At 44.4% G+C, this 16,385-nt stretch overlaps 1 protein-coding gene across 7 annotated transcripts in view; it reads right to left on the bottom strand.

The window, feature by feature from the left end:
- Positions 1 to 16,385, bottom strand: part of PLEKHH2 (pleckstrin homology, MyTH4 and FERM domain containing H2) — a 130,402-nt gene that overhangs the window by 6,020 nt on the left and 107,997 nt on the right. For all 7 annotated transcript variants that reach the window (XM_045010290.1, XM_045010291.1, XM_045010288.1 and 4 more), the window contains 4 exons: positions 14,898 to 15,043; positions 13,056 to 13,185; positions 8,636 to 8,722; positions 726 to 863 (listed from right to left, as the gene is read on the bottom strand). In XM_045010290.1, coding sequence (XP_044866225.1) covers positions 726 to 863; positions 8,636 to 8,722; positions 13,056 to 13,185; positions 14,898 to 15,043 — 501 coding nt within the window. The remainder of the gene's footprint in view (positions 1 to 725; positions 864 to 8,635; positions 8,723 to 13,055; positions 13,186 to 14,897; positions 15,044 to 16,385) is intronic.

Genomic DNA, 16,385 nt, shown 5'->3' with positions numbered 1-16,385 from the left:
GGCTGACGCCCAGGTGGCTGTGGTTTTTTTCCCCCTAAAGATCTGGGAGGCTGTGCAGCATGCCTTCTCCATGGAACTGCCAAAAAATTCCCCTTTAAAGGGATGATTTGATAGAAAATCACTATTTCTTGAACTGTTTGACATACACGTGTGCATATTTCTATGAAGAGACACAATTTTTGACTGAAGTTATATGTAGGAAACTATGATCCTATTGGTAGGCTGTTCTGGCTTATAGAAACTAGAGTTTCACTCCTTAGTTATAGCTGAAATTCTGCTTTTATTTGTTTTGTTCAGGCTGGTAGGCAATATTAGCAGTGAGAGAGGGTTTAGACTAATATTAGCAAAAGAGTTCCTTAGTCCTAGAATTTTGGAGAAGTGTATAGATGGAAGGCCATCATAAAATACAGACATTGCTTTAACGGGGACCCAAACATTTTTTTTAAAATTGCAGCTATACTGATTTTTAGGCACTGTATATACTTCCTGTCCTTTATCTCCCTAATTGTCCTTGCCTGTAAAGTCTGGAACTCTGGGGGAAGGGTCATTAAAAGAAGAAAACTGACTTATGTTTTTAATTGCTTCCCCCTTTAAATTCATTATGCAAAAGCTAATAACCGGAGGATGTTCTGAACAGCAGGTATTGCACCTTGTGCATATACACAAGGGTACTTAAGTACAAAGAGGCAACAAACACTGGAAATGATTTCAGCTAGTGTACCAACCTTTGGTTTTGCCATGGCAAAAAGGAGTTTTTCGTTTGGCTTGTCTTTTGACTGTGCATTGTTAACTACCAGCATAAAGGCATCTTGGTAGCCTCCAAAGGTCATCAGACTTTTGTGTACATATGTAACTATTAATCGCTTTAATGAAAGAAAGGAAAAAACAGTTTCATGTATACAGAAAAATACAGGGAAAAAGACTACAGTGAATACTTCTTCAAACATAATTACTCATCTGATTTCAAAACACTGTTTTCAGCCCCTTTTGTAGAATTTTGAATCTAATTGCAAATTATGTGCCTGTTTCCCTCAGGCCTTCATTGTAAGAGACTTCTGCTTCCATGGGTGGCCCTGTTTCTAATTAATGTAATATATATTTAGTTTAATGGTTAAAATTTTTGAGTTTGGACTCAGATACACAACTTACATTACAAATGAAAGGCACAATCCGACTCCCATAGAAGTCAATTTTAAGAGTCCCATTGGAATTGGATCAGGCTCTAAAGAAGTTGAATCTCAGGGCCCAAACCTTCCAAAAGGATTTCAGTATAATCTTTGTGTGTATAAGTGATATAATTCACATTGGCAAAACCATTTGTGCTCACAAATGGGGATAAAATTGGTTGTTTGTTCACAGTACTAATAATGCACGGAGAGAAGCAGCACACTTTGAATTTTTGGCCTGTATTATTCAACACACACCTCTGGACATGTAGCTTTTGAGTCACTGCCATTTGTTGTGCTGATTCATACCTAATATTATATCAATCAATGTGGATAGTGTTTGAATACAGATATGCACATTTTAAATTATAATGAGAAAATATCTGTACAGCAATTATTTTAATCTCCTGGGTACCAAACTCCTTTTTGCCCTTGTTTTTCAACTAGCAAAAAGACCTCATCCAAATTGTAAAAGACAGGATTACCCTAACTTTTTCCCCATTACTTTTTGTGTTAGGTTTGCCTGCATTTTCCAGGAAGAGGTCAGAACCTCCAGTGAGACTGCCCTCAGCTGCACCTGCTCAGTGCTCCTAAAACCCTACTGAGCCAGCCAGGCTGCCTGATGGACCATGCTGCCTGATTGGCTGAGGAAGCCTGCAGGCTGGTTTTGAAATCTAGCAGCAGTAGCTCACTGGCTGCTCAATGACCACACCCACAGACTGTCTCCCCATTCTTGTCTCTCCAAGCCCCACTCCTGCTCTGTCCTCCACAGCTCCAGCCCAAGGCTGGGTACAGGACAGGTTCTGTTCCCATCTTGTTCCAGCCTCACTCCTGCCTCAGAAGGTTATTCACCATGTGAAGTAACTGAGGTTCTTCAAGATGGCTGTCCCTGTGGATGCTCCACTTTAGGTGTGTCCATGTGCCCTGTGCTTGCAATCGGAAATTTGTAGTAGCAGTGCCTGGTTGTGTCGCGCATGTGCTGTTGCTGTCTTGTGCCGCCTCAGTTCCTTCTCTACCACAGAGAATCTAGCATGAAACTCCAAAGCAGAGGGGAGGAGAGAGGGTAGTGAAGCACCCATAGGGACAACCATCTCAAAGAACCTGAGTTACTGCATGGGGTGAGTAACCTTCTCGTCTTCTTTGAGGAGTGTCCCTGTGGGCGCTCCATTTTAGGTGACTGTCGAGCAGTGCCCCTCAGTGGAAGGGAAGGGCCTTGGAGTTGTGTTTGTGATTGACCGCGAGTCCAAACAGAATGTCTAATTATGACTGTTGCTCTATAGCAGATGTAGTCAACAGGCAGACCATGAGCCAAATCCGGCCCACCAGATGCTTTAGAATAGACCCCGAAATCTTTTCATTTACTTATTAGCATTATTGTTAGGTTTTTTTAATTATTATTTTCTCTGGAGGCTGGACCTTGACAATATCTTTGGCCAAGAAATTTTGACCTTAACAAAAAATAATTGACTATAATTGACTACTCCTGCTCTATAGCATAGTGCTTTGTGAATGTGTGGGCAGATGCCCAAGTTGCTGCTCTGCAAATGTCCATAATGGGGACATTATTGAGAAAGGCTATGGATGTTGAAAGTCCTCTGGTAGAGTGTCTGTGGGCTCCCGAGCGGGCTTGTAACTGACATTTTTAATAACAAAAGTGGATGCATCCTGATATCCATTTGGATAGTCTCTGTTTTGAGATGATGGCTTCCCCTTTTGGTCATTCTGGTATAGAGATGAATAGTTTCGGTGATTTTCTAAAGGTTTTTGTTCTTGCAGTGTAGAAGGCTAATGCTCTTCAGACGTCCAGGGTGTGGAGTGATGCCTCTCTTTTGTCTGCATGCGGTTTTGGAAAAAACGCAGGTAAGTAAACGGGTTGGTTTAAATGAAAAGGGGAGGCAACTTGTAGTAAGAACTTGGGGTGTGGTCTTAGGGTAACTTTATCTTTTAAAGAAAGTTGCATATGGAGGGTGTGCTATTAGGGCACCTAGTTCTCCCACACGTCTAGCAGATCTAATGGCAATGAGGAAAGCCATCTTCATAGATAGATGGAGTAATGAACACTTGGCCAGAGGTTGAAACAGGGTTTCTGTAAGTCCATGTAAGACCAGGTTGAGGTCCCACATAGGAGCTGCAGTCCGTATTTCAAGGTAAGTGTTCTTAATGCCCTTGAGGTAGCGTTTGGTTGTTGGGTGGGCAAATATGGTGACCCCATCAACCTTACTGAGGAAAGCTGCAAGGTGCATCTTGACAGAGATTGTGGAGAGTCACAGTTTTTTAGTTCTAATATATAATCTAATACGCTTGATAAAGGAGAGGATGTTGGTATGATTTGTTTGCTCTGGCACCATATGCTGAACCCTTTCCATTTATGAGTATATGTCTTTCTTGTACTTTATCTATGGCTGTTCAATAAGAGGTCTTTTACTTCCTCTGAGCAGGTCATTTCATTTTCTCTCAGCCATGGAGTAGCCATGCCTTGAGGTTGGGTTGGTGGATGTGTCCACATCTTGGGAGAAGAGATGAGGTATTAGAGGAAGATTTCGAGGTGGGCATGCCATTATCTTTAATAGGTAAGGGAACCATGTTTGCCTGGGCCATGTAGGTGCTATTAGGATGACTTTTGATTTGTCCCTCTTGATCTTGTGTATGACCTGGTTAGGAGTGGGGTCGGAGGAAATGCTACTCCTGGGGGAATTCTGCGCCACTGCACATATGCAGAATTTGTCTCCTGCAGATTTCTTTGCTTCTCTGCAGAAAAATGACTTTCTGATGGGGAAGCCGTAAGAGCAGTCATATGACCCTTTCCAGCAGTATGTTTCGAGTGCTCAGGGCAGCTGGCAGAGAGGTACATCACTGTGGGGCAGGGAGCAAGACTGGGAAGACCCAGCTTGTGGCTCCTTCCCTGTGCCAGGCTCAGCTGCTCATCCCGGTTAGGCTGGGGAGGATGGGACTTCCTCTTCCCCTGCACGGCATCCAGGGCCATGTCAGACCCACTTCCAGATTTCTCCCCCAGCTGTAGGAAGCTCTGCAAACCCCCTCCCCCGGCCCGCTTCCTGCAGCCATCACTCCTCAGCTGCAGTGGGAGGGATCCCTGTATAGGGAGCTGCTCCCCCATCTGCCCAACCCCCATGCATCCAGACCCCCTCATAACCCAGACCCTCCCACCGAGCCTCACCTCCCCCTCACACCCAGAACCTCCCCTGACAAGCCCCACTCCCCCAGCATCTGGACCCCGTACTGAGCCCTCCACACCTAGACCTTCTGGCCGAGCTCTATCCCCACCACACCTAGGCAACCCCCCACACTAAGCCCCATCCACCTTCAACTTGACCCCCTTGTAGAGTCCCATTACCATTGCACTCAGAACCCACAACAAGCCCCTGTGCATCCAGATCTCCCCCATACCCAGATCCCCCACTGAACTGCCCACACCCAGACTGACCCACACAGAACCCTCTCAACCCATAAATGTCTAAGGCTGGGTCGGGATTTGTTGTCATCTTGTTTGTCTTTGCCTGTGTGGCTCTGTGTATGGTGGTGACCTGAATCTCTTCATATAATACCTGCCCTGTTTCTTATTTGCTGGTGTATAGCTATCCAGGGATTTTAGTGTTGCCCTTGAATCTTTCAGGATACGAAGGGACTCATCTGCTTTGGCTGCAAATAGTTTTGGGTCTTCAAAGGGAAGGTCCTTGACCTTTACATGCACCTCTCTCAGGAACCCCAAAGAAGAGAATGTTGCACCGATGTTGCAATGGAGCCTGCTGCTATATCTGCGGAGTCAAGTGAGGCCTGCAGTGCTGTCCTGGCAATGAGATGATCTTCAGTAATGTTGGCCTTGAATTGCTCCTTATTGATAGCTTGCCAGAAAACAAAAAATTCTGACATTTTCAAAAATATTGTGTGTGTATTTTGATAGCAGGACTTCATAATTAGCTATTCAAAACTCCAATGTTGCAGATGACTATGCCCTGCGACTGAAGAGGTGTAGCCTCTTCCATTCCTTGTCATAAGGGGTTGTTCTGGTATGGTGTTGACTTCCCCTCTCATTTACTGCACCCACCTTTAAAGAGTTTGGTATGGGGTGTGTAAATAAGAACTCCATTCCTTTAGATGGTACATATACATTTTTTCAGATCTTTTCCATGATAGAGGTGCTATTGCTGAGGTCTGCCAGATAGTTTTTGGCAGGCTCCATGATAGCACTACTGATTAACGATGCTATCTTTGCCAAGGTAGATGTTTGAAACACATTCAGTAATTTAAGCTGTGATTCAGGTACCTCCTCTAAGGATATATCCAGGGACTCTGCCACCCTTTTGAAGAGCTCGTGGAATTGCTTAAAGTCGTCCCCTGTGGTGGGGGATGGAGGCATTATAGTTTTGTCCGGTGATGAAGATGACAGGTTCATGAGTGGTAAGGCTTCCTGGTCTGAAGTTTCCTCAGTTTCCTCATTCATCTCCTCCTCGGTTTCTGAGGGTCTTAGTATGGGTGATGGAGAACGTAGAGCTCGCAATCTTGGTGGGCTTGTAATATAGTACCCTGTATGCTGCCCAGGGCTCCCAGTAGCACCAATCTGATGGGAATGGCATAGAAGGCAGCACCCACGGGTGCCCGTATCAGCTAGTTGCCTCTGAAGATGAGTGGTGTCCTGTTTGGTGGGACAGTTCTGCTATGGGTGAGGAGTGATCAGGTGCATATATTTCCCCTTCATCCTCCTCACCATCATCACTGGAGAGAGGGGGAGCAGACCTAGGTGGAGTGGTCAGGTGGCTTGGTACCAATCAAATTGGAGTGCCATCGGTACCAAGGAGCGGGGATTCTGGTATTGAAGAGACCAGTAGGTCTGTGTGTCTTAAGAATATTGCTGCAATACGAGGAACGGTGGTACTTATGTCGGTGTTGCTGGTGGCACTGATATGTGAATTGTAGCCATTGGTGCCAAGAGTCTTGTGCTATGCAGCGTAGGTACCACAGGTGGCACCACTGCGTTGCTTGGTGCCAAGTGTCTCTTCAGCTCCATCAGTACGGAGGCAGAGAGTTTTACTTTGCCCTTTGAGCCTCTGGCAGAGCTTGCCAGCTTAGGGTTTTTTTCTCTCTGGGTACTCGCAGTACTGGATGGTCCTGGTGTCTTGGAGTCAAACGTACCCAGCGCCGTTGGTACCAATGTGGTCTCGGCGGTAGGGGAGTGCTTTTTCTTAGCTGATTCCCACGGAGGTGAAGTCTGAGCCTGCTTTTTTGTAGCCTTCCTGGGAAAAGGCTCTTTAGTAGGGGCTATTGTGGCAGAACCTTTATGAGAGGCTGCCAATGGCAAAGGGAGTCCTTGACTTGGGATCTGAGGCTGGTTGCAGAGATTTTTCCATCATAAGTAGCATAAGTTATAGATCCCTTGCTTTCCTTGTTCTGGCCTTTAGATTATGGTAATGCGAGCACTTCTGAGATATGTCTCACCGAGACAGCAGGATACACTGTGCATGTCCATCAGAAATAGGGATTGACAGCCTGCACGTCAGACAGCATTTGAATCCCAGAGAGCTGGGCATGCCAGAGAGTCTTCTGTCCCAGAATGAGAGGGGGGAACAGTAAAACTATAGAAAACTGAAACTTATTGTCCTAATAAGGGAGATAAGGAGAGAATTTTTTTTTATATAAAATAAGATAAGTAGGAAGGGTGAGAATAAATAACTTCCTAATTGCTAACCTAAGTCTTACCTATAAAGGTATCTTATACTAAAAAAAAGTAAGAGGTGCTGCCAAGTGCATAGACTCAAGCCAAAGGCAGTAGAGAAGGAACTGAGAGATGCTTGGTCGTGCAGTACTATGTAACCTCCTGAAGGGGCACAAGAGGCAATGGTGCATGCGCGATCAAACCAGGCACTGCTACTACAAATCTCCGATTGCAAGAGCAGGGCGCATGGACACACCTTAAGTGGAGCACCCAGAGGGACATTCCTCAAAGAAGAACCAGCCTTGTTCCTGCCTTCCCTGACTCCTGGTAATCCGGCTCCGAGCCTCAGCTCTGACTCTTGACTCCACCTCAACCCTTGGCTCTGGCATTCGGACTGTGACTTCGGTCCCGACTATTGGCTCTGATTCCTGACTTTGACTCTGTCTCGACTCTTGGCTTTGGAGTTCAAACTCCAATCAGTAGGACTGACTCCCTAGTCCCACTCTGACCCCTAGACCTGACTGCCTATGACCTGGTCCACTGACAGAGGCCAACCTTACAGGCTGAGAAACACAGTTGTATGTTAAAGACTGAGCTGGATCAGAACTTAAATTGAAGACCTTCACGGAGTGAGAAGGGTGTTGACGGAACACCAGGCTGCAGCCTCTATTTCCTCTCAATCTGCTTGATTGCTCTTCTCCCTCCTCTTTTCATCCTTTAATATTTATTATATTTGTCTAATTCCTCTATACCAGGGGTTTGCAAACTTCATTGAACCACGACCCCCTTCTGACAACAAATTAGTTCACAACCCCAAGGGGGGGGACCGAAGCCTGAGCATGCCCAAGCCCCAGTGCCCTGCAGGGGGCCTGCAACCTGAGCCCTGATGCCCTGGGCTGAAGCCCTCAGACTTTGGCTTCAGCCTTGGGCAGTTGGGCTTGGGCTTCAGCCCCAGGCCCCAGGAAGTCTAAGCCAGCCCTGGCGACCTCATTCAAAGGGGGTCGCGATCCCCTTTGGGGTCCTGACCCACAGTTTGAGAACTGCTGCTCTATACCTATCTTTAAATACAAAGGCAGGTTTAGAGAAAAAGTCTATATTTATGTTATGTTAGAGATTTTAATTAATCAGGGAAATGCAGTGTTAACATTCTGATAGCAACATTTAATTCTACCCCTCTGGAAATTTGAATTAAAACAGGAAGCCTCTCAGGTACACAAGATTAACACCAGTGCTACTCCATTGATTTCAGTGGAGTTACTACTGCTTTACACCACTGTAAGTGAGAAAAGAATCAAGTCTTTAATTACATGACTAAACAACACAGGGCAATATGACATACTATTCAACAAATACAATGGGAATAATCATATTATGTAACTGTAAATGCATTTATGTATCACTTTCCATTAGTGCATTTTGTCTTATGAGTGATCATTTAAATGAAAGCCTCAAGTAGGAAGAGTTCAGGTTGTTGTAGGAATCTTATCTATGAATTTCCTTTTATCATTTAATTTACTAGTTTGATATATAAAATGTTTCCTTGAGAAAGATGATAAATACCAAGCAAAGTAATCACGAGGTACTTCAACCATCAGTACTAATATAACCATGGCAGTAACTTTAAAACATTTTATAGTAACAAACGTACGCTTTAAGACTACGCATCTAAATATACAGGACCAATTTCAGCCCTGGTGTAATTTCATTTAAATCAGTGGCAATACATCAAGAATGAATTTGGCCAATATATTCGCTATTAAAATATATTTAAATTTAAACTAAAACTGTTTTTTTCTTTTACCAGAAAGCTGTATTCTAGAATGCTTATGCCATCCTCATGTACAACAAGCCATACGTAGGAACTCTCAAGTGTGGATGTTGTTAAAGGCTACAAAAAGAGAAACAGCATTCCATTACACATTATAAATGGGGTTAGCTTTAAACAGTAACTTAATTAAAAGACTCAGACATTTTAAAATTTGTCAGATATCACACCAAAATATAAGGGAGCAGAAGTGCTGCAAAGAAGTTAGGGTATATATTTTAGGATTATTTGAAGGGAAATAAAAAACAAAAATTACATCACAGTTTATTTACCAGACCTGTGTTGTGATTTGTGTGTCCAAGGGTGAAGCATGACACGAACATTTATTTAGGTTATTGATTTTTAGGGTTTTTATTGCTGCAGAACTTCAGGCTCAATTTCTTTATTATTCACGTCTCAATCAATATTGTCTTCTTTAGTAACAAAGTTGTGGGATGTTTAACAGTGATTTAGATGTCAGCAAGGGAGAATCTGCTTGAAATATATTCTGTACATTTAATCTCTATTAATGCTTCTAAGGACAAAAACCCAACTCCCATTTAAGTCTTTAGGAGTTGAATCAGACCCAAAAAGTATTAATTTAAAAAGACTGCTTCAAAACCAGGAAAAAGATAGTGAGAGGATGCTGTGTGGAGTGATATTAGAATGCAGGGGAGACATGGGCTAGAAATTATTAGGATTTATTTATTATTAAAATTCATCAGTGTATTACTTAGTCCAAGCAGTAACCATTTGTTTGAAAAGTGTGAATTGGGAGTGCTTTGTTCCTGGTGGGCCTTGAGTGGTTGATTAGAGGGAAGTCAGTGTTTGGTACTGCAGGCATAGCATGCTGAAGAATCAGAGGGCAGTGCAGAACGAGGAAGAAAATTGGCAGCATGTGACCTCCAGAAGAAGAAAGAGGAGAACCCATGTACCCCCAGTGCAGATAGTGGTAAGAAACCATTTTCAGGGTCTCTGCACAGGTGACCTGCCGAGACTGATCAAGCCCTCAGACTGCTACCCCTTCCTACTTCTCCACGTGGGCACCAATGATACTGCCAAGAATGACCTTGAGCAGGTCACTGAGGACTATGTGGCTCTGGGAAGAAGGATAAAGGAATTTTAGGTGCAAGTCATGTTCTCGTCCATCCTTCCTGTTGAAGGCCCAGGTAGGTACCATCGAATTGTGGCGATAAATACATGGTTGCACAGGTGGTGTCGGAGAGAGGGCTTTGGATTCTTCGACAATGAGATGTTGTTCCAGGAAGAAGGATTGCTAGGAAGAGATGGGATCCACCTAACAGAGAGAGAGGGAAGAGCATCTTTGCAGACGGGCTTGCTAACCTAGTGAGGAGGGCTTTAAACTAGGTTCACCGGGGGATGGAGACCTAAGCCCTGAGGTAAGTGGGGAAGTGGGATACCGGGAGGAAACAAAAGGCGGAGGGTGCAGCAGGGGAGGCCTCCTGATTCATAATGAGAAACAAGGGCAATTGGCTAGTTATCTTAGGTGCCTGTACACGAATGCAAGAATCCTTGGAAACAAGCAGGAAGAATTGGAAGTCCTGGCACAATCAAGGAACTATGATATGACTGGAATAACAGAGACTTGGTGGGGTAACTCACATGACTGGGGCACTCTCATGGATGAGTATAAACTGTTCAAGAAGAACAGGCGGGGAGGAAAAGGTGGAGGTGTTGCACTGTATGTAAGAGAAGTATGATTACTCAGAGCTCCAGTATGAAACTGGAGAAAACCTGTTGAGAGTCTTTGGGTTAAGTTTAGAGGCGAGAGCAACAAGAGAGACATTGTGGTGGGTGTCTGCTATAGACCACCAGAATGAGAGGATGAGGCTTTCTTCAGACAACTAACAGAAGTTTCCAGATCACAGGCCCTGGTTCTCATGGGGGACTTCAATCACCCTGACATCTGCTGGGAGAGCAATACAGCAGTGCACAGACAATCCAGGAAGTTTTTGGAGAGTGTTGGGGACAACTTCCTGGTGCAAGTGCTGGAGGAACCAACTAGGGGCCGTGCTCCTCTTGACCTGCTGCTCACAAACAGGAAGAATTGGTAGGGGAAGTAGAAGTGGGTGGCAACCTGGGTAAAAGTGACCATGAGATGGTCAAGTTCAGGATACTGACAAAAGGAAGAAAGGAGAGCAGCAGAATACAGACCCTGGACTTCAGAAAAAGCAGACCTTGACTCTCTCATGGAACTAGTGGGCAGAATCCCCTGGGAGGCTAATATGACGGAGAAAGGAGTCCAGGAGAGCTGGCTTTATTAAGGGCGCAGGAACAAACCATCCGGATGTACAGAAAGAATAGCAAATATGGTAGGAAACCAGCTTGCTTAACAGAGAAATCTCCAGTGAGCTTAAACACGAAAAAGGAAGCTTACAAGAAGTGGAAACTTGGACAGATGACTAGGGAGGAGTATAAAAATATTGCTCGAGCATGCAGGGGTGTAATCAGGAAGGCCAAAGCACAATTGCAGTTGTAGCTAGCAAGGGATGTGAAGGGTAACAAGAAGGGTTTATACAGGTATGTTAGCAACAAGAAGGTCAGGGAAAGTGTGGGACCCTTAGTGAATGGGGGAGGCAACTTAGTGACAGATAAAGTGGAAAAAGCTGAAGTACTCAATGCTTTTTTTGCCTCGGTCTTCACAGACAAGGTCAGCTCCCAGACTGCTGCATTGGACAGCATAGTATGGGGAGGAGGTGAGCAGCCCTCAGTGGTGAAAGAACAGGGTAAGGACTATTTAGAAAAGCTGGAAATGCACAAGTCCATAGGGCCGGATCTAATGCATCTGAGGGTGCTGAGGGAGTTGGCTGATGTGATTGCCATACCTTTGAAAACTCGTGGCTATCGGGGGAGGTCCCGGACAATTGGAAAAAGGCAAATATGGTGCTCATCTTTAAAAAAGGGAAGAAGGAAAATCTGGGAAACTACAGCCTCACCTCAGTGCCTGGAAAAATCATGGAGCAAGTCCTCAAGGAATCCATTTTGAAGCACTTGGAGGAGAGGAAGGTGATCAGGAACAGTCAACATGGATTCACCAAGGGAAAGTCATTCCTGACCAACCTGATTGCCTTCTATGATGAGATAACTGGCTCTGTGGATATGGGGAAGGCGGTGGGTATGATATACCTTGACTTTAGCAAAGCTTTTGATATGGTCTCCCACAGCATTCCTGCCAGCAAATTAAAGAAGCATGGACTGGATGAATGAACTATAAGGTGGATAGAAAGCTGGCTAGATCGTCAGGCTCAACAGTTAGTGATCAATGGCTCAATGTCTAGTTGGCAGCCGGTATCAAGTGGAGTGCCTCAGGATCAGTCCTGGGGCTGGTTTTGTTTAACATCTTCATTAATGATCTGGATGATGGGATGGTTTGCACTCTCAACAAGTTCGCGGATGACGCTAAGCTGGGGGGAGAGATAGATACGCTGGAAGGTAGGGATAGTGTTCAGAGTGACCTAGACAAATTGGAGGATTGGGCCAGAAGAAATCTGATGAGGTTCAACAAGGACAAGTGCAGAGTCCTCAACTTAGGATGGAAGAATCCCATGCACTGCTACAGGCTGGAGAATGACTGGCTAAGCAGCAGTTCTGCAGAAAAGGACCTGGATTAAAGTGGACAAGAAGCTGTATATCAGTCAACAGTGTGCCCTTGTTGCCAAGAAGGCTAATGGCATATTGGGCTGCACTAGTAGGAACATTTCCAGGAGATCGAGGAAAGTGATTATTCCCCTCTATTTGGCTCTAGTGAGGCCACATCTGGAGTACTGCATCCAGTTTTGGGGCCCCCACTACAGAAAGGATGTGGACAAATTGGAGAGAGTCCAGCGGATGGCAATAAAAATGATCATGGGGCTGGGGCACATGACTTACGAGGAGAGGCTGAGGGAACTGTGCTTGTTTAGTCTGCAGAAGAGAAGAGTGAGGCGGGATTTGATTGCAGCCTTCAACTACCTGAAGGGGGGTTCCAGAGAGGATGGAGCTCGGCTGTTCTGAGTGGTGGCAGATGACAGAACAAGAAGCAATGGTCTCAAGTTGCAGTGGGGAAGGTCTAGGTTGGATATTAGGAAAACCTATTTCACTAGGAGGGTGGTGAAGCACTGGAATGGGTTGCCTAGGGAGGTGGTGGAATCTCCATCCTTAGAGGTTTTTAAGGCCTGGCTTGACAAAGTCCTGGCTGGGATGATTTAGTTGGGGTTGGTCCTGCTTTGAGCAGGGGGTTGGACTAGATGACCTCCTGAGGTCTCTTCCAACCCTAATCTTCTATGATTCTATTAATAGAGATTCAAGCAACAGAAACACTTCCAACCCACTTTCAACTTAATTTGTTTTTCTCCTGCATACTACATTCAAACTTAAACCACCACCCCAAAAACCCAAACCTGGTAAAGTTCCTTACTTTTGCCGCAAACATTTTAGCACCAAAGAATGACCACTTTCTGGCTACTGTGAGATAAATGCGCACACAATCTGCAGCACTGTGCCCCCGGAGAGCCATCCATCTAGTTGATAATCGCTGACGAAGCTGTCTGTTTGAAATGAAACACATAGTGAGAATGTACTTTTGGATTTTGTTAAAAAACAACTAGTAAAAACCCAATCAAAACCTTTTTGATTTTGTTAAAATGAGTATTTGATTTATGTGCTATATTCTGTCATATCTATCAGATAAGCTGTGTAGAAAACTCCAAACCAGTCATTAATATAATTTGTGTACAGCAAACCTTAGGTATCTTCTTGTTTCTGGAACACCATGATTAAATTTAAATTATCTAGGATGGTCCCCACCCCCGTTTTAAATAAAAAGTACTAGCAGCACAGGGTGAAAAAGTACAGCTCAGCTTCTGATATACATCTATAGGTACCCATGTGTGAAAGCAGAATTGAAAGGACATCTGTGAGATGAGATGTATAAGCTCCACACTGGAGAGACAAGGGTTAACAAGCAACTAGTCCCATAAGGCCCCATCCAGCTGCACTAGCTGGGCATACTCAAAATAGAGGCAGAGCTCAAAAGGGAGCAGTCCTAGTCATCAGGGTGGACAGAGAAAGGGGAACAGTTATCTGCTGTTAGCTTCTGCAGAGAGGCCACAGGAGCTCCACACAGCCTGGACCAGACCCCACTGCTTAACTGCCTAATGCCCCATGGAGACTTGGGATGATGGGCTGGGACTGGAGTAAAACAACCTCTGGATCACAGGCAGGGAGAACTCTGCCCCTTTGTGAGTGAATAAGCAGACCCTGTGGTGACTTTGGAGGGGTAAGAGTAGGAAGTAACCCAGGGAGCAGGCTTGGTGGTATCCACCTTCAGGCTGCATACCCAGCCTACTGGTCGCAGGGCCCTGGATTGGAACCCAATGGAGCAGGAAGCGGCCTAGGTTCCCCTATGGCTGGACCTGCAGACTCTTGCTGCTTGTCGACACAGCTGCCGACTGTCGCCACTGGGCTATACTAGCGAACCCCCTGACAATCCGCAACATGAAATATAGAAACTTTTTACCAACAAATGTAAGTATTTTCAGGTACTATATCCTACTCTTCAGTACCCCAGCTATATTTTGGTTTTACAATAACATTTTCCTGTTTTTCAAATCTTTTTCTTTTCCTGTAGCTCTGTTTGCCATGAGCCATGGGAAAACAGTTGCTATAACATTAGCAGAAATTAGAAGAATTTTTTTGTTCAAAATATCTTAAATTATGAAATACCCAATGTTTGACTAGAACAGATACAAATCCTGCAACGTTTACTCATATAAGTAGTTTGGTTGAGTTCAATGAGTCTGCCCACTTGCGTAAGGACAACTCTAGGACCAGACTGTGGCACCCTTACTCAACTTTAGTAATACCTTAATAGACATGTTCATTTCAATGGGATTATTTTCTGAGTAAAATAATATTCCAAGTGAGTAAGAGTGTCAGAACCAGGTCCGATGTGAGTAAAGGTTATAGGATCCTAAGTAATTTGTGTATTCTGAGAGTTGAGAGCATTTTGCTAAAATACATAATTAATAATTCTATTGTATGTTTGCGTAACAAAGATTTAGAGGAAATGGGTTCTCCCTAACCCATTTGGTAAAAAGAATTTCCGTTTCATATATAGCTGTAGACAAAAATTTCTCATAAATATATATCTAAATCTTCCACTACAACTGAAAAAGCCTTACATCATCCCTAAACATAACAGAACCCTCAAAGTAAAAACGTTCACATCTTGTCTATCATAATACTTTCCCCCTCTCACCTTAACTGTTCTTCTGAACAGCCATGCCTATACCTCTTTGGGTAAAATCTCTCCACTACATGTTTCAATGTCTGATTGGACTTGGAGGGAGAAGTAACTTGCCCTGCTGGAGTTGAGAAAGGTCTTTCGAAGTCCCCAATCTCCACCTAATGGAAAGGCCAGGAAAGAGAAGATCTTTGTTTCTACAGAGTCATTTTAGAAATTAAATACAGTAACTTCTCACTTAACATTGTAGTTATGGTCCTGAAAAATGCGACTTTAAGTGAAACAATGTTAAGCGAATCCAATTTCCCCATAAGAATTAATGTAAATGGAGAGTGGGTTAGGTTCCAGGGAAATTTTTTTTTGCCAGGCAAAAGTCATTATATACATTTTAAACAATTTTAAACACGCAATTTAATACAGGTATAAGTTTTAAACAATTTTAAAGAAACAATTTAATACTACAATCATCACTGCTGAGTATGAAGCTTGGTTGAGGTGGTGGAGTCAGAGAGTGGAAGAGGATGGATTCTGGCTGCTCCTCTTGCTGTTCTTGCAAGCACAGGCACTGACTTTGCCAGGGGCAGGGGGCTCAACCCTCGGCCCATCCACTCCGCCCCTTCCCCCAAGCCCCCACCCCTTGACCCACCTCTTCTCCCCCCACACCTCTCCCCCTTTTTACTCCACAGGCTGCGTCCTCGCTCCTCCCCCCTCCCTCCCTTCTGAATGCAGCAAGCCAACTGATTGCCACGGGCAAGAGGCAGGGGAGGGAGGGGGAGCCTGCACTCCGAGTCCTCGCTCCTCCCCCTCTCTCCTGCCTCCTAAATGCCACAAGCCAGTTGATTGCCGTGGGCAGGAGGTGGGGGAAGGCCGGTGGGTGGTCTGCCGGCTGGTGGGAGGCACTGGGGGGGGGGCGGAGAAGGGTGTAAGGAGGCTGCCAGCTGTGGAGAAAGCAGGCAGCCAAACAACGTAATAGTGGAGCATTGCACAACTTTAAATGAGCATGTTCACTAATTGCTCAGCAACGTAACAATGAAACAACATTAACTAGGACGACTTTAAGTGAGGAGTTACTGTACCTTTTATGCATTGTCTTGTTGATTAGCATACTGTAAAACTTAAAATGTTTTGTCCATTAAAGTATATTTTCACTGATGTAAAAATAGCATACATTATATTTCACTTCTAATTACATTAAATTCACCAGGCAAAATTAGTTAGCACAAATCAAGTTTAAATTACAAAAGTATAAAACATATTGTATAGAGTTTTCTTGCATTTCACAGTATTTCATATACAGGGACAAATCTTCAGCTGGTGTAAATTGACAAGTTCTAATTAAGCCAATCCATAAAGTACCGTATATATTCATTCATTAGCCCGTTCGTTTATAAGCTGACCCCCCAAGATGGTTAGGTAAAAACTGCAAAAACTGTATGACCCTTTCATAAGCCGACCCTATATTTCAGGGGTTGGCAAACTTTGGCTCCTGGCCTGTTAGGGTAA

This window comes from Mauremys mutica, chromosome 3, assembly GCF_020497125.1.
Source record: "Mauremys mutica isolate MM-2020 ecotype Southern chromosome 3, ASM2049712v1, whole genome shotgun sequence".
Classification (NCBI taxonomy): domain Eukaryota; kingdom Metazoa; phylum Chordata; order Testudines; family Geoemydidae; genus Mauremys; species Mauremys mutica.
Note: the sequence above shows the minus strand (reverse complement) of the source record. Positions and strands in the feature narration are given on the sequence as shown.